Below are 18,960 nucleotides of genomic sequence, written 5' to 3'. Positions count from 1 at the left end.
AAATTTTAATATAAATATTTGAAGTGTGTTTTATAGTTGCATTTAAATGAGTTGTTGTTGTTGTTGTTGTTAAATATAGTCTAAATATTTTTCTTCCCTGTATTTATTAATATTTTGTTTGTTTTATATGTAATATTTTTATAGTTTTATATTCTGTATCACTTTAATTAAGAGATGTACACTTTCTGTACCACGTTTTAAAGTTCTTCTTAGCATTATTATTATTATTATTAATATTATTATTATTAATATTGTTGTTGTTGTTATTATTGTTAATATTATTATTATTGTTATTGTAGTAATAATAATAATAATAATAATAATAATACATATTGTTGTTGTTTTCAATCAAGTATTTCATGTTTGTCCACAGCCTCTGATGGTCCGCAAACAAGAGCATGAGAAGAAACGCAAAGAGATCAAGGAGCAGTGGCTGAAGGCCAAAAGAAAACTGGTAACATTTACATTTGTGCATCATCTGAGCTCACGCAACACTGTTTATAAACACAGATGCAGATCTGCAAGACATGTTGTGTGTTTGAGCACAGATGGAGTGTGACGTGAACCTGCGCAGGGCTAAACAGGTCTACATGACCCGCTGTGAAGAGTACGATAAAGCCAGGACAGCGGCGAACAGGGCCGAGGAGGAAGGTGGCAGTGCCACCACCAAAACACTGGACAAGAAGAAACGACTGGAGGAAGAGGCCAGAAACAAGGTCAGAGCCTGTTTATGACACTGACACTTTATTAGCTATGAAATATAAACTACAGCTTCGTTTGCTCCTTTTTACATGTTTAATCTCAGGAGTGAGACCAGTTTGCTCTTCTGCTGCTGTAGCTCATCTGCTTCCAGTTTAAACCCAGTCAGAGTTGCTCTTCAGCAGAACTCAGTTGTGATGACTTGTTGTTTAAGCCTTTCAACTCAACAAGACCTTTTTTGCACAGAACTGCTGCCTTTTGGGACATTTTTCTCTGTTTTAGATCATTCCTTGTAAACAGAGTAAGGATGGATGATATGTCACCATTTGCGGTATATCTGTAAAATTTTTCCCCACTATAAGAATGTGCATTACTGTGTTAGTGGTAAAAACTACAGTCTAAAACTAGTTTGGTCAAGAATGAATGAGTTAACTACAGCAACACGTTCAATACAGTTTTGCATGCGTATGATCAGTGTTGGGGGAGTTCAAAAGACATTAATTTCTGATTACTAATTACGTCATTAAAATGTCACTTAAATTACTTTTCTAGTTTTCTTGACTATGTAAAATATTACATAAACTTCATAAATCTCGACACACCGACAACAGAAATTGAAATCTTTTAATTATTTAAATGTGAGTTTTAGATTTAGAAATGGCATTTTAGATTTGTTTTAAACATGTTATAAAAATGTTAAACATCATATGTATATAAAAAAAATTATTCTTAATAAATTATTCTATAAATTATTATTATTAATTTCTTAAGTGTTCAATCATCTTGATTAAATGTTCACCTTTAGTTGAAATTATAAATGTAAAAGTATAATTTTCTTTTCTGAGCTATACCTGTCAACATTGGGATGTAGCCCAATGAAGTGAAAACAGCTGTTTTTATATTAATTCCAATGTGCTTTTCAAGCCAAAATACAGCAAAAGCATAATTTAAGCACAAAGTTTTAAAAATATACTTAAATACTTAAATGGAGTGATAGCTGGAAAGAATGATAAAATACGTGAGAGTCCCTGCAAAAACAGGAGGGTTGACCGGTATGCTCTGAACCAATTTATCCAGAACTGTTGGTTTTATTTACAGTGTTTAAGGGAAGTACATTACCTAGAATTGAAAAATAATTCCTTTATCAAAGTAAAAGATATGTAATTACAGTAGCTAGTTTGAGTCTGTTTACAAACAGACATTTACTGACAAACTTGTACTTCAAATTCATTCCATCAAATAACATCAGTCAACGTCAGAGTGATTGAAAAAACCCATCTTTTTGTGATTTTAGACGTAGTTTCAGATCACAGAATAATGAAGAAATCATATTGTTTTAAACTTTGTTGATTTGCATCATAAAAATTAAGGTTGCGCTCATTTTTCAGCTGTCAAAGAATCAGCCGAGAATGACCTTTTTGGATTTTGACAAAAAGAGAACAATGTCCCAAAGTATGAGGTAAAAAAATGCTTTGCCACAGTGTTTAGTGCACATATTTCAATATTCCTATAGCAGAAGTTAGTTCATTGTCTGAAGTGGCTTTCACACTGGACACTAAAAGCACTGCACTATGAAACCTATTAATTTCAAGGTGCCGACCAAAGCACGAGAGCAGCAGAGTGGACCGTTGACTAGCTTGCATGTGGATATTTCGCTTATGCACACATACACTTATCTATGCATAAACCAAATCCAAATATGCTCACAGCAAAAGCAAAGTCCATTCAAATAACGCACAAACAGGACATTTCTACTTTAGTAATACTGTGCTGTCATGGCAACACTGGTAAAATGATGCTTCTTGACTCATTTACTGTCAATAACATTTTACTGTCAATAAAATGTTGACAGTTAACACTTCTGGGGGACATTTGTTTGAATTGGTGTGTTTTTTTGTGTCAGGCTGAGGAGGCAGAGGCCACATACCGAACCTGCATCGCCGATGCCATCACTCAACACCAGGAGCTGGAGCACATGAAGGTCACTGTCCTGCGGGGGATACAAGAGGTCATCAAGCAGACCGACCAGACCATTCGATCTGTAAGGGCTAATTTTCATTCGTTCTGTTAAAAATTGCAGATTAATGTAAAAATGCATCCAAAATATTTTTTTAGTTTTTTGTTTGTTGGTGTTTATAATACAGTAAATATATGATGGAAATATTGTAAAAATCAAATCAATTTTTAAAGAAATGCATGAATGGACAATCTAAAAATACAAATATTTAAGTAATTATAATAAAATTATTAGGGGTGTCAAAATTAATTGTTTCTTCGGTGCACCGCGATGCAGACGCGGACAATTCGTTATCCGTTCAGAAATAGATCATAACCGGTTATTATGTACTGACATCAATTATCGCATTTGCGCTATATTGTGGTAGCTTAAAATGGCGAAAGTTAATTAAAACACTCAAACTACTTAATGCAGAAACTCTGGACGGTTCACTGTGTGTATGTTTGCTAGACAGTCTTTCACTGACACTGGCATTGACAACAGAAGCCCCTATTTCACTGCTATGGAGGGTTGTAAACTCCATTTCTTTCTTTCTGTCTTGTGAGCGGGATATTTACATTAGTTCATTTGCTATAAATGCTCATGTTGTTCTGTGCATGTACTTTAGTTTTAAAAGGTACAATAAATATATCCGACTGTGTGTATTAAAGGACAAAATTGATTTTATTTTATATATATATATATATATATATATATATATATATATATATATATACATATATATATATACATATATATATACAGTATGTCACAAAAGTGAGTACACCCCTTACATTTCTGCAAATCTTTATCTATAACTTTTCATAGGACAACACTGCAGAAATGACTTCTTGACACAATGAAAAGTAGTCAGTGTAAAGTTCATTTAGCAGTGTAAATTTATTGTCCTCTCAAAATAACTAAAAATACAGCCAATAATAGCTGAACCCCTGGCAACAAAAGTGAGTACACCCCTAAGAAAAAAATTTAAATGTTAATGTTTTGTGTGGCCACCATCATTTTCCAGCACGGCTTTAATTCTCCTGGGCATGGAGTTGACCAGAGCTTCACAGGTTGCCACTGGAGTCCTCTTCCACTCCTCCATCACAACATCACGGAGGTGGTGGACATTTGACACCTTGTGCTCCTCCACCTTCCTTTTCAGGATGCCCCAGATGTGTTCTATGGTGTTTAGGTCTGGAGACATGCTTGGCCAGTCCATCACCTTTACCCTGAGCCTCTTTAGCAAGCCAGAGGTCATCTTGGAGGTGTGCTTTGGGGTCATTATCATGCTGGAACACTGCTTTGCAGCCCAGTTTTTCGAGGGAGGGGATCATGCTCTTCTTTAGTATGTCACAGTACATGTTAGAATTCATGTTTCCCTCAATGAAATGTAGCTTCCCAATGCCAGCAGCACTCATGCAGCCCCACATCATGACACTCCCACCACCATGTTTAACGGTAGGCAAGACACAACCTCACCTGGTTGCCGCCACACACGCTTGACACCATCTGAACCAAAAAGGTTTATTTTGGTCTCATCAGACCACAGGACATGGTCCAGTAATCCTGGTGCTTAGTTTGCATGTCTGCAGCAAATGGTTTACGAGCTTTCTTGTGCATCGTCTTTAGAAGAGGCTTCCTTCTATGACGACAACCATGCAGACCAATTTGATGCAGTGTGCGGCGTACGGTCTGAGCATTGACAGGCTGACATCCCATCCCTTCAGTCTCTGCAGCAATGCTGGAAGCACTCATCCGTCTGTTTTTCAACGACAATCTTTGGATGTGACGCTGAGAACGTGCACTCAGCTTCTTTGGCCAACCATGGCGAGGCCTGTTCTGAGAAGAACCTGTCCTCTTTAAGCACTGGATGGTCTTGGCCACTGTGCTGCAACATAGTTTCAGAGTGTTGGCTATCTTCTTATAGCCTTGGCCATCTTTATGCAAAGCAACAATTCGTTTTTTCAGGTCTTCTGAGAGTTGTTTGCCATGAGGTGCCATGTTGAACTTTTTGTGGCCAGGTTGAAAGAGTGGAAGAGCCTTTATACCAAATTTAACTCACCTGCTATTTGGTGACACCTGGGACAATGTAACACTAATGAGTCACATGACACAGGGGAAGGAAAATTAGTTAATTGTGCTCAATTTGTACATTTTTTCTTAGGGGTGTACTCACTTTTGTTGCCAGGGGTTCAGCTATTATTGGCTGTATTTTTAGTTATTTTGAGAGGACAATAAATTTACACTGCTAAATGAACTTCACACTGACTACTTTTCATTGTGTTAAAAAGTCATTTCTGCAGTGTTGTCCTATGAAAAGTTATAGATAAAGATTTACAGAAATGTAAGGGGTGTACTCACTTTTGTGACATACTGTGTATATATATATATATATATATATATATATATATATATATATATACATATATATATATATATATATATATATATATATATATATATATATATATATATATATATATATATATATATATATATATACAAATGTATAAATTTTAATACAAGAATTCTTGTGATCTGAAGTAAACTATAAAATTGTTCATCGAAAGCATCGCCAATGCACTGTGATGCACAGAGATATCGAATTGAACCGAATCGATGACATGATAATCGTAATCGTAACAATTATATTAAAAACTTTTCAAAATGACAGCTATTTTTATAAACAGAACAAATGTATGGTAAATTTAATTTGTAAATTAAACAAATTTGTAAATTAAATTCTAAAATCAGCAAATATAAAAACGTTATACAATCTTCAAATTGATTTAAATATTTTTAATGAATAATTGACCTAAATTAATCATCATTATTAGTTTTAGGAAAACTCTTTAAAACTGTTGTTGTTGTTGTTGTTGTTGTTGTTATTATTGTTAAATAAGCAACAATGACAATTGATCTGAAAAGTTTACACCTTTTTAAAATGGTTGCTGATGATGATCCATTTAATAGTAATCGCATTTATTAGTATTAGATTTGTTATTAGATTTTGTAATTGTAGTGTAATACTAATAAAAGTGTTCTAAGATGTTATATAAATGCAATATGTAATGAATAATAAAATAAATATATATTAGGGAAATATTTTTATAAATACAACAGTACATGTTCCTAAGTTGCAAACTCCACTTTAAACGCTGATCAGAATATCTGTGCTTGTTTACATGCTTAAGCAAAGGCCCAGTCATGCATTTCTTGGACTTAATAGAAACAAATAAATGCTGAAACACAGCCAGAAAATCTAAATCCAGCTTGAGCGGGTTTTAACTGTGAGCGCTGAAAAAAAAAAAACTCTTTCCAGGCCACCATCTCCTACTACCAGATCATGCACATGCAGACGGTCGCGCTGCCGGTTCACTACCAGACACTGTGCGAGAGCAGTAAACAATACGACCCGGGACAGCAGTACGGCACCCACGTCAAAGACCTTCAGATGAGCGAAGAACCTGAGACGCATTATGAGTTTGAGTCCTACTCTGCCTCCTCCGTCCAGTAAGACGCACATACAAAAACATGCGTTCTGAAACTCGATGTGAATGTTGCATTTAATGTGGTGTTGATTTCAGGCAGTCGGCTAGGCCGCGCACCGACAGCGCTAATGCTGAAGCTCAGAGCAGTGCTGAGGTGCCACAAACTGCAGGAGAGGCTGGAGACACGAGCAGCTCACAGAAAGATGAACAGAAGAGGGGTATGTGCTCATTTTAATAGTAATTAGAAACATTTTATATAGTTCCTTTTTAAAAGTAGCATTTTAAATAAGATCTAAAAAACATAGAGCAAAACTATACAAAAACAAAGCCAAGATAATGAAAACAAAGGAATATTTGGAAAAAAAGCTACCATAAAGTGATGATTTAATAATACTCCAGTAATTCTCCATTTCGAATATAAAAGGGCAGAGAATTTCGTTCACAAATTGCGTCCTTAATTGCAAACTTTATTATATAGTAAGTGACAAACAATGTGTGAGCTTAGTAGTATGTCTAAAATCATAGTATTTGTAAAACAGTAGGCGAGACTAAACTTAAGTGGGTAGATCATGTGATTTATGACAAACCAGTGGATGTAGTATGTCCAAATTTCACTCCTAGTACTCGCATTCATACTATTGACCTAATTCTTCATGTAAAAGCGGGCGCAGTCATTGGAACGTTGTTGTCTCGAGACTTCCGGTCTAATTCACTTCCATTCATTTTTAGCTTTAAAAACAGCTTGTTATTGCTAAACTTATACTAAAATTTAGTAATAATATTATTTTTGTATCATCACAAACACACGTGTGTGTAGAGCAAATTTGTTATTCCAAGTCATTTGTCCCATAGGCAACTGAATCAGAAGTTCTAAAACAGTCGCAAAAAACGAGTGCACTTCCGCAGCGCTGAATAAGGTCAATATAGAACATGCTTTACTGATGATCATGAAGTAAATGCAAATGTAGAACCTACTGGAGTAGTATGCAATTTTGGACACAGCACTAAAGGCAAATTTGGATAGAGCCCTGCACGGGCCTTAAATCTAAGCCCGAGTCTAGCAATGGCCCAAGACGCACAGGCTGTAGCCCTGCCCTTGTCCAAAAGCCTGTAGCCCATCTTTTTTCCACCAAACAGCTTATATTATTACAGCCATTAAAATAGACCAGATTTGTATTTAATAGAAGGTTGATGTTTTTTCTTTTCTTTTTTTTTTGTTTGTTTGTTTTATCAGAATAATTTAGAGAAATGTTTGTTTTATAACCAGAGTATCTTATCTTAGCCATCTTCGTCTTGAAAAATCCCCCCTTCCACCCCTACTCCTCCCCTTTCCTTATCAGGGCAGCACGGAGGCCAAGTGATTAGCATCATTGCCTCACCGCAAGAATGTCACTGGCTCAGATCTTTACCCGGCCAAGTCGGCATTTCTGTGTGGAGTTTGCATGTTCTCCCCGTGTTTGCGTGGGTTTTCCCCGGGCTCTCCGGTTTCCTCCCACAGACCAAACACATGTAACATAAGTAAATTGACAAAACAAAATCAGCATCATAGACGAGCATTTTCCATAGTTATTCATAATCTACATTCACCATTATCAAGCAGGGGAGTTCTCGAGACCTACCTGAGCTCAAACTCCCCTCTCGCCCTGCAACCTGCAATCTCGCCCTCTCATGAGCTCAGGGCTCTCTCCCGGGACAGCATGCAAAACACGCTTTATAATCAATCATCAGCTAAGAGTGAACTCTTGAAATGTAAGTTTTAGTTTTTTAAGTGACACCAATATCCAAGCAGTTTGTGGTCCCCAGTTGTTCATTGTGCATAAGTTGGCTCATCAGTTAAAGTTGTCACTATTTGAAAAGTTGACCAGAAGTTTGCCTTTCCTCTAGTGTTTTTCACAGTTTTAAGTTTACCATTGGCAGTTTTTCTCTTTATCTTCTCCATTGTATGTGGCTGGAAATCTCATGTGCAAGGCATCACTGGCGCTTCCGGACCGCACGCATTAGATATCATTAAACTTTGTAAAGTTTTTTTTCTACAGCAGGTCCGAAGCCCAATATGCGTGATATCTATGATGTGAAAATTGACCCGAAGCCCGGCCCTTGGGGCATAAAGTCTCAAAGGGCTCAAATGCAGGGCTCTAAATTTGGAGTCTCTGACTCAGTCCTTTTAGCACCACCTATTGTTCAAATGTATATGCTTTATGCTAATAACGTTTTGCTTTGATTTTGCCAAAAATTGCCCTATAGGGTTTTTGAAAAAATTATTTAAAAAACTAAGTAGGTTGTCCTCAATTAATTAAGAAGCTCAATAAAGTAGACTTGAGGCTATATCTAAGCAATATTTTAGCAAATTGAGACCAAAAAGGAAAAATACTGTGAGCTGAACTCCAACTCCAGATGTCTGAAGCGCACATATGTTACTCTATATGTTTGCACATTGATCTTGAGGCTTTCATCGCAGACGAAAAATTCATTCATTCATTTTCCTTCGGGTTAGTCCCTTTATTCATCAGGGGCCGCCACAGTGGAATGAACCGCCAACTTATTCAACATGTTTTACACAGTGGATGCCCTTCCAGCTGCAACCCAGTACTGGGAAACATAGACTACGACCAATTTAGTTTATTCAACTCACCTTCAGCAACCTTCATTAACCCGAGCACCCGGAGGAAACCCACACCAACACAGGGAGAACATGCAAACTCCTCACAGAAATGCCAACTGGCCCAGCCGGAACTCAAACTAGCGACCTTCTTGCTGTGAGGCGACAGTGCTAACCACTGAGCCACTTTGTCTCATGCAAATGGATCTGAATAGTTTTTCTGTTGTGTTTAGCTCGAGGTCACATGACTCACAAATCCTGGGGCTCCACAGTGAGTGACACAGATAGTGTAGGAGGAGGAAGTGGCCTGGAATCCCCGACTACCAGCACAGGTACTTCTAGACATGAATATTCTTTACAAAACTTGGACATGTACTGTATTCAGAATCATTACATATCATTGTTTTTGATTCATTTAAAAGCCAAACTTCATTATAATATTTAATTATACAATTTAACATTCACAAACATTAAATATTTGTTTGTTTATGGTCATACATTAAATATTAATTACAATGATATGAAACTTTTTTTCATAGGTGATATTAGTAAAATGACCAGGACGTCATCTACAGGAACCATGTCATCAAATGAAGATGTAGATGAGAAAGACGCAAACGTTACTTCCTTTGAAACGCCAAGTGAGATTACACAGTGCAAAGTGATTTTCCAATATGTGTCTACTACCTAGTTTCTCACTGTCCGCTCAATATTTTCCAGATATAAACGGCATTGAGCCTGAGATTGCAGTGCACACTGGGCCCTTCAGGAACATTGGCTTATCAAAAGCCGCTCAAACGCACAAACTGCGTAAACTGCGCTCTCCATCCAAATGCAGAGAATGCGACAGCTATGTTTATTTCCAGGGAGCCGAGTGTGAAGAGGTGAGGACACATTTACTGCATCTAAAATGGTTTCTCACACTTAATATTTGACAGTATCATTCTAAACCCTGGTGATTAAAAAAAAACACACAATTACTTCTGGTATACAGCAAAATTTCGTAATCCCCAAAAGAAAAATAGTGCCACCCTGGGTATAAAGGGGTGCTAATTGGGTAAATATAAACCCAGCAAACACAAAAAGCAGTGCTAACCCTCTAGATCAGAGTTTCATATCTCTGGTTCAAAAGGGATAATTGAGTTTTAAAAAAATAGAGGTTAAAAGTGTGCTAACACTGTGCCAGAGACGTTTATATTCCTAGGTAAAAATAACCCTGGGTAAAAAAAAAAAAAACGTAATAACCCTGGGTCACAAACAGCAATAAACCTGGGTAAAACAGTGATAACCCTGGGTAAAAACAGTGATATCCTTTGTAAAAAATATCTTAAGTAATAAAAACTGTAATAACACAGAGTTAAAGTGATAATATTTGGTAAAAAAAAATAACCTTAGGTAAAACAGTGATACCCTGAGCAAAAAATAACCATTGAAAAAAACATGGGGATCATCCTTGGTAGAAAAAAAATAACCCTGGGTTATAAAAATAGTTTGGTCAAAAAATAACCATAGGTAAGAAACAACAATACTCCTTGGTAAAATAATCATCCTGGATTTTTTTTTAAAAAGTGATACCCGGGGCAAAAAATAACTGTAGGTAAACAAGCAGGGATCACCATTGGTAAAAGTAAACCTTGGTTAAAAAAGTGACAACCCTGTGTTAAAACATGTAATACCCTGAGCAAAAAATAACCATAGGTAAAAAAAAAACAGGGATCGCCCTTGGTAAAAAAATAACCCTGGGTTAAAAAAACTGTGATAACCCTGGGTTAATAAAATATCATAGCCTGGGCAAAAAATAACCATAGGTTAAAAAAACAGGAATTTCCCTTGGTAAAAAAATCATCCTGGGTTAAAGTCATACCATAGGTAAAAAAAAACAAAAAAACAGGGATTGCCCTTGGTAAAAAAATAACCCTGGGTTAAAAAAACTGTGATAACCCTGGGTTAATAAAATATCATAGCCTGGGCAAAAATAACTATAGGTTAAAAAAACAGGAATTGCCCTTGGTAAAAAATCATCCTGGGTTAAAAAAGTGATACCCTGGGCAAAAAATAACCGTAGGTAAACAAACAGAGATCACCACTGGTAAAAATAACCCTGGGTTAAAAAAAAAAAAAGTAAAACGTGATACCCTGAGCAAAAAATAACCATAGGTATTTAAAAAAAAAACGGCGATCGCCATAAATAAAAAATAACCCTGGGTAAAAAACGCATACTATTATAACCATATTATAACCATAGGTTTAAAAAAAAAAAAAAAAAACAGGAATCACCCATGGAAAAAAAAAATAACCCTGGGATAAAAAAAGCATAGCCATGGGTAAAATAAACATGATATCCCTGGGTAAAAATACTCTTGGGTAAAATGTGACTAATCCCTGGACTGGAGCAGTGTTTCTTTACCATGGTTAAAAAGCAGTTATAACTAGGTTAAAATAGTTGTGTGGTATCTCCTATCCAGAGCATGCTTTCATATCCGCATGTTTAAATATCCCTGGGTAAAACAATTATGCTAACCCAGGTCTAGACTAGGGTAACATATTCCTGGGTGAAAAAACAAACAGTGATAGCCATTTCTAAAACATAACCTGGGTTAAAAACTGTAAAGTGATAACAGTTGTTAAAAATAACCCTGGGTAAAAAAAATTAAGTGAAACTCTGGCTAAATAAAAGAGTAATTAACCTGGGTAAACAAACAACATAACAACATGATAACCTCAAGGTAAAAATAGCCTTGGGTAAAATAAACATGATAACCCCGAGTAAAATAATTCTGGGTAAAAAAAGAAGCATTAATATCCCTGTGTAAAAGAATAGCAATAACCCAGTTTGAAAAAAACCATAGGTAAATAAAACATTGACAGCCCTTCAGAAAAATAAGCAGTGTTAAAAATGAAATAACTCTGGGTAAAAGAATAAGTGATACACTGAGCAAAAAATAACCATAGGTAAAAATACAGAGATCACCCTTGGTAAAAAAAAATAATAACCCTGGGTAAAAAATGGATACCCTGGGCAAAGAATAACCATAGGTAAAAGAACAGGGAGTAGTGCAGAGCAGCCATGAAGTTTGGCCTTGTGTTTGAAATAAACCAGTTTTATTCAGTCTTTTTGGTTTCCTCTATGTAGTGTTTCCTGGCTTGTCACAAACGCTGCTTGGAGACTATAGCCATTCAGTGTGGCCACAAGAAGCTCCAGGGCCGCCTTCAGCTGTTTGGGCAGGATTTCTCGCAGGTGTCCAGCAACAGTCCTGATGGGATCCCCTTCATCATCAAAAAGTGCATCGCTGAGATAGAGAGACGAGCTTTAAGGATGAAGGTTTGCAACCGATTGGTCAGATCTAGCAGGTCTTCACCAATTTAAAAGCAATAACCAATTCTTTCTTATTTCTGTCAGGGCATTTATCGAGTGAATGGAGTGAAGACGCGGGTGGAGAAACTCTGTCAGGCATTTGAGAACGGCAAAGAGCTGGTCGAACTGTCACAGTCATCTCCACATGACATCAGTAATGTCCTGAAGCTTTACCTGCGACAGGTGACCAAGACATCCATGAAAAACACTGAAGACATCTAGCAAAAACATTCAAAGTCAGATCCACTTAAGTGTGTGTGTTTTCCTCAGCTTCCGGAGCCGATCATGCCCTTCCGCCTCTACAACAGTCTCATGGGTCTGGCCAAGGAAAGTCTGGCTGTTGTGGGCCCAGAGGGAGCTGACAGTGGTAAAGGACCAGACCTGGTGGACCTCGGGCCTGAGACGGACCCTGAACTCTTGGTCCTCGTGGACAGACTTAAAAATCTCCTGAAAGAGCTGCCCAAACCAAACACCGCTACGCTCCGCTACTTAGCGCGTCACCTGAGGAGGTAAACTGATCACATTTTACAATAAGGGTTCAGTAGTTATTGTGAATACATTAATTAACATTAGTAAATTCATTAACTAATACAAGATTTACTGGTAAATTTCTCATTTCAAACTTTTTGAAATGCTTTTAAGCATATCATTTTTGCCCAATTAAGGTTTTGAATAATAATTTTAAAAAACTTTATTAAAAGAAATGCGTTCATAATGAATGGTTGAATAAAATAAAAGCATAACAAAATGAGTGTTTCTCGTAAAGTATGTAAAAATAATGAATTTGTGAATAAATTCTTACATTTTAAGAAAGGTACCCTTTTAATACATTTTATTTACACTCACCACCCAGTTTATTAGGTACACCTTGCATTTGTTGGACCCAGCCTTCTGAACTGCCTTAATCCTTCATGGCATAGATTCAACAAGATACTGGAAATATTCCTCTGATTTTGGTCCATTTTGACATGATTGATTGCTGCACATCCATGATGCGAGTCTCCCGTTCCACCACATCCCAAAGGTGCTCTTGGATTGAGATCTGGTGACTGTGGAGGCCATTTGAGAACAGTGAACTCATTATGTTCAAGAAACAAGTCTGAGATGATTCACGCTTTATGACATGATACGTTATCCTGCTGAAAGTAGCCATCAGAAGATGGGTACACTGTGGTCATAAAGGGATGGACATCATCAGCAACAATACTCAGGTCAGCTGTGGCGCTGACACAATGCTCAAATGGTACTAATGGGCCCGAAGTGTGCCAAGAATATATGCCCCACACCATTACACCACCACCACCAGCCTGAACCATTAGTACAAGGCAGGATGGACCCATGCTTTCATGTTGTTGATGCTAAATTCTGACCCTACCATCCAAATGTTGCAACAGAAATCGAGACTCATCAGAGCAGGCAACATTTTTCCAATCTTCTACTGTCCAATTTTGGTAAGCCTGTGTGAATTGTAGCCTCAGTGTCCTCATCTTAGCTGACAGAAGTGGCACCCGATGTGGTCTTCTGCTGCTGTAGCCCATCCGCCTCAAGGTTCAATGTGTTCAGAGATGCCCTAATAACAAGTGGTTATTTGAGTTACTGTTGCCTTTCTATCAACTGGAACCAGCGTGGCCATTCTCCTCAGACCTCTGGCATCATCATAGCATTTGCGCCCACAGAACTGTTGCTCACTGGATATTTTCTCTTTTTCGGACCATTCTCTGTAAAGCCTAGAGATGGTTGTGCGTGAAAATCCCAGTAGATCAGCAGTTTCAGAAATACTCAAACCAGCCCATCTGGCACCAACAACCATCAGCTCAGTTTGAACTGCAGCAGATCTTCTTGACCTTGTCTGCATGCCTAAATGCATCAAGTTGCTGCCATGTGATTGGCTGATTAGAAATGTGCGTTAAGGAGCAGTTGGACAGGTGTACCTAATAAAGTGGCCACTGAGTGTATATTTAAGTAAATTTATTGATGGTCACTGAAGAAATAAACAAAATAAATGTAGAAATTGAATAATTCAGAACAAATAATAAATGGATGTTTTTGTTAATGAATCAAAATGATACATTAAATTTCTACATTTGATAAATATATTTTAATTCTGTGTATACATTTCATAATACATAAATGTATGAATTGACCAAATAAATAAATACTTAAACAATTGACTAAATTTGTGTAAATGTAAGTATCATTGTATAAATATAATAAAATAAAAAAATTTTAAATAATACTTTTTCAAATATTACAATTTAAATTTTTTTGCTTTATTTGGTTCAGCTTAGATCTGAACATTATATCTCTGTAAAAACAATGCAAATAATATAGATACATATACACATGCACAACCTTAAAAAACCACACATTAGTTCAATTCACCAAACTAAACTAAACTATGCACTTAAAAAAGAAAATTAAATGTAAAATATCACATACACACACAACTGCATCCATGCATAAAATACCATAAATAAACAACAATAAAAAAAAATATTTTTTAAAAAATATATAAAATGTAACAAACTATAATGGATGTTTAAGAATGAATTGAGTAAATCCATTTATAAATGTGATGATAAATCACTACATATAAATGATTTCTAGAAGATCAAATGCTCAGTTACTTGATTCAACTTTTAATGTCTGTTTACAGGATCGCAGAACTGGAAGATGACAATAAGATGAGTCCCAGTAATCTGGGTATTGTGTTTGGCCCGTCACTGATGCGGCCCAGGCCCTCGGGAGCCACAGTGTCTCTGTCCTCTCTGGTGGATTATCCATATCAGGCCCGCATAGTGGAGACCCTCATTGTGTTTTATCCCTCCATTTTTCATGCAGAGTCCAGTCGGCCTGCAAGCAGCAGCACCCGCACACAGTCTCTACAGCAGGTCAGTGACTTGGATTATTCACCCCAAAAAAAGACAATTAATTCACTCACCCTCAGGCCATCCAAGATGTACGGTTGTCAGAATTATTAGCCCTCCTGAATTATTATTTTAAATATTTAAGTATTAAACTGAATTCTCACTTTTACCAGTAAGAGTAGAGTCCGTGATTTATTTTTTTAATCACATCACTGTGCATTTAAGCTTCTGATCAAGATCTTCTGACCAATCAAATGCTCTCTAGAGTCTCAAGTGTCCCGCCCTCTAAAAGTTACAGCTGAAATTAATCACTAATGTAATTATGGAGCGTTCACACAGCTTTCAGCTAAAATCTGCATATAAAGTTGAAGTCAGAATTATTAGCCCCCCTGAATTATAATCCACCCTTTTTAAAAAAAATTTCAACACATTTCTAAATATAATAGTTTTAATGACTCATTTCTAATAACTGATTTATTTTATCTTTGGCATGATGACAGTAAATAATATTTGACTAGATATTTTTCAAGACACTTCTAAACAGCTTAAAGTGACATTTTAAAGGCTTAACTAGGTTAATTAGGTTAACTAGGCAGGTTAGGATAATTAGGTAAGTTATTGTATAATGATGGTTTGTTCTGTAGACTATCGAGAAAAAATATAGCCTAAAGGGGCTAATAATTTTGACCTTAAAATGGTGTTTAAAAAATTAAAAACTTTTATTTAAGCTTTTATTCTAGCCGAAATAAAACAAATAAGATTTTCTCCAGAAGAAAAAAAATATTATCAGACATATTGTGAAAATTTCCTTGCTCTGTTAAACATCATTTAGGAAATAGTAAAATATTAAAATTAAAGGGGGGCTTATAATTCTGACTTCAACCGTATATGATTAAACCTTAAAGTATGGTTACACTTTTTATTTTAAAGTGACGAAGTTACAGTATAACTGTTAAAATAACTACTGAGTAATATTAATGAATTACATGTACTTACTATATGGTTGGGTTTAGAATGTGGATTAGGGTTAGTTGGATGTAATTACGCATGACTCATTGTATTTACGATAGTATGTTCATGGAACTTGTGTAACTACATCACCTTAAATTTAAATTGTTACCGAAAATAATTGTAATTGACACTGTGTCCTCCACATTTATTAGTAATAATAATGTAGAAATAGGAATACATTTCAAGGAATAGGGATGCTAAAATGCATTGTCTGTTACACACAATTACAATATTCTTTATTGTATTAGTCACATAATTCGTTATGTAGGCCATAAACGATTAAGGCACTAGATAAAATGTTAAAATTATGTCACATGTCAAACAAAGCTTGTCATATTAAGGCACTATGCGTATATTTTACAGATAATACTATAAAATTGTGTTGCCTCTATTTTTTCACTCTCAAAGTAGCAGTCACCAAGCATCATGGTTTTAGCTAAAAATCTTCTTTGATGTTCTGATGGAAAAATGTCCCCTACGTCATGATGGCCTGAGGGAGAGTCAATTAGCAAATTTTCAGTTTTGGGCGAATGATTTCTTGTATGCTATGTTAGTTTCTGGGCAAAATCTCTGTTGATGTTTTAATGGAATGTCAATGCTCTAAAGGGGACCTATTATACAAAAATCACTTTAATAAGGGATTTAAAGACCGCTGTGTGGCAGCACTGTGTAAATGTAGCCAGGTTCTAATGGTAATAATTAATTAATATTTCTTTATAATCACACTTGATGATAACAGTCTGTAGAAACACTTTGATTAACATTCTCCCTTTGTAAATGTCATCAGAAGGGGAAAACTCCGCCCATTAGTGACAATCTCACCCTCATTAGCATAGACAGCCCTGAGTGAGCAGTCGTCCGCCATTAGAGTTTTAAATCAGCCGCTATGCTGACACATAGGGGTTTATAGCTCCACCCTTTTTTGAAAAGACCACAATCTCATTCAAATTTAAATTGACAGTCACTAAAATGGCACAATTTGGATCAAAGCCTAGAAGGGACAGTTTCAAAGAGAGTATTTGTGTGGTATTTTGAGCTGAAACTTCACACACACTCTAGGGACATCAGAGCCTTATTTTTCAGCTTGTAAAAATGGGGTATAATAGGTCCCCTTCAAATTGCATTTCAACGCACTGATGTTGTTTGCATATGTGCAGCAGAGCAGCATTGATGAAGAGCGCTGCTCTAATGATGAACACAGGCTCCCAGATGAACCTGCAGCTGCTGAATCAGAAAAGCTGGAGGACCAAGGTATTACATTCCACTCATTTTAGAAGTTTATTTTTCATATTTAGCTGATTTTTTTTTTTTTTTTTTTTTTTTTTTTTACTATTTTTAATATTTTAGTATTTGACTGGTTTGTATTTATTAATATATAATTTATAAATATATCATTTTAGAAGAAATGTATACATTTATTTATATATATATATATAAAATTATTATTATTATTATTATTATTATTATTTATTTTTAAACATTTGATTTTAAATGCTTTTATTTTTTAGATTGTGTTTTAATAATTTTATTTACCACTATTGTTTCCATCAATGCCTGGATATGCTGGTTAAATGTTAATTTGAGATGATTTTAATTCATTTGACATTCATATATTATCCATCAACATTATTACATTTTAATAGTGAGATTGATTTTTTTTATTTTATTTTATTAACAATTTTATGTTTTAATTGTGCTCCTAGAAGTTGAATAATAACCTCTTGAGTTGGTTTAAAAATTTTATAACGTATACTGTCTATCAATATCAGTGCATTATTTTTATAATGTTCACACTTAGCTGATGATTGATAATAAAGCATATTTGGCATGCTGTCCCAGGAGAGAGCCCTGAGCCCAGGGTTCGCTCCCGTTTGAAGGGCGAGAGGGTAAAAATGCTTTTAGCTCGGGATGGCAGAGTATTGAAGAACCCCCGCCCAAAAGGCGATGATCAATGCTATATCTAGTTGTTTGTCAGTTCTTATCCGTGTTGATAGGTTAAATGCTGTAAAGCTCTGGAGCGTTAACGTTTTGTAGCAGGAAGCACTCTTTAAGATGAAAATGACAGGAGAGGAAAACTCTGGTTATTTATAGTGTGTCAGTATTCATCTGATTGGTGCAATATACGAAGCAGACGCGGTACCAGCTGCGTTTAATCATTAACACATAATCCTCTCGAAATTATTTTATAAATAAACCACAGTTAAATTATTTATCTATTTCAAAACTCTGTTGGTTTTACTTTTTTGGTTCATCAATTTGTATTGATTTATTACTAGTAGCTTTCTTCCTTGTATTTAATTTTACAAATAGTTTTGTTCATGTAATGCTCTGTCGTGTGTCAGCAGAGAGTTGTACAGGAACCCCAGACTCTCTGGAGCACAGTCTGGACTTGGATTCAGACCCAGACCCAGAGGCAGAGCAACCTGACAATGACACCTCCACCCAAAGCAGGCCAGCTGTGCTCCTGGTGACCCTGCAGAGCTCCAGCGCTGACCCTCCACCTGCTCTCCCTGAGAGCGAACCACCAGAGCTGGATGACCAGAGCCACTCACTAGCAGCGCTCAACATCAACCAGACTAACAACAACACCAAAACACTCACCTCCTGAGCCCATCCGTCAAACCTTTGTGTTTTTATAGACCACTTTTAATATTTAACAGCCTTATACTCTTGGTTCATTTTAAATCTCTTTAGCTTTTATTTTTTTGCCAAACAGTGATCCGGGCATCATCAACCCATCATGCATTGTATGTTTTGAGGTTTTATGCTTGTCTTTTAATATTAATAATAATAAAAAAACAAATGATTTAAGAACCATCAGTAACTGTCTTGATGCAAAACGACTGGACGTCATGGTAATATGCAAATGACATTAAACCATAGCCAATGAGGATGTGGTTGTTCATATGGGTGAACAATGCTTGTAAACATTTGGCTTT

The 18,960-nt window shown here is 36.0% G+C and overlaps 1 protein-coding gene across 2 annotated transcripts; it reads left to right on the top strand.

Annotated features, from left to right (window-relative positions):
- Positions 1 to 378: 378 nt before the first annotated feature.
- LOC130216380 (rho GTPase-activating protein 45-like) lies at positions 379 to 18,935 on the top strand. Of its 2 annotated transcripts, none has more exons than XM_056448274.1 (14): positions 379 to 454; positions 549 to 716; positions 2,603 to 2,740; positions 6,021 to 6,211; positions 6,286 to 6,407; positions 9,022 to 9,120; positions 9,328 to 9,429; positions 9,509 to 9,672; positions 11,922 to 12,110; positions 12,189 to 12,326; positions 12,414 to 12,652; positions 14,800 to 15,034; positions 17,182 to 17,272; positions 18,364 to 18,935. In XM_056448274.1, the coding sequence occupies exons 1-14, from the start codon at positions 380 to 382 to the stop codon at positions 18,627 to 18,629; spliced, it is 2,217 nt and encodes a 738-aa protein (XP_056304249.1). In that variant the 5' UTR covers position 379; the 3' UTR covers positions 18,630 to 18,935. The 2 variants fall into 2 exon arrangements, with proteins under 2 accessions (XP_056304249.1, XP_056304248.1); XM_056448273.1 differs by having other exon boundaries at positions 17,179 to 17,272; positions 18,367 to 18,935.
- The last annotated feature ends 25 nt before the right edge of the window (positions 18,936 to 18,960 follow it).

The sequence above is a fragment of the Danio aesculapii genome, chromosome 22, assembly GCF_903798145.1.
Source record: "Danio aesculapii chromosome 22, fDanAes4.1, whole genome shotgun sequence".
Lineage (NCBI taxonomy): Eukaryota > Metazoa > Chordata > Actinopteri > Cypriniformes > Danionidae > Danio > Danio aesculapii.
Note: the sequence above shows the minus strand (reverse complement) of the source record. Positions and strands in the feature narration are given on the sequence as shown.

Bases quoted from the DNA above. Each gene is read 5' to 3' on its own strand.
- LOC130216380 (XM_056448274.1), top strand. From the start codon at position 380: ATGGTCCGCAAACAAGAGCATGAGAAGAAACGCAAAGAGATCAAGGAG. The intron at 9,430-9,508 runs GTGAGATTACAC...AATATTTTCCAG, and splicing joins TACTTCCTTTGAAACGCCAA to ATATAAACGGCATTGAGCCT. The intron at 15,035-17,181 runs GTCAGTGACTTG...TATGTGCAGCAG, and splicing joins GCACACAGTCTCTACAGCAG to AGCAGCATTGATGAAGAGCG.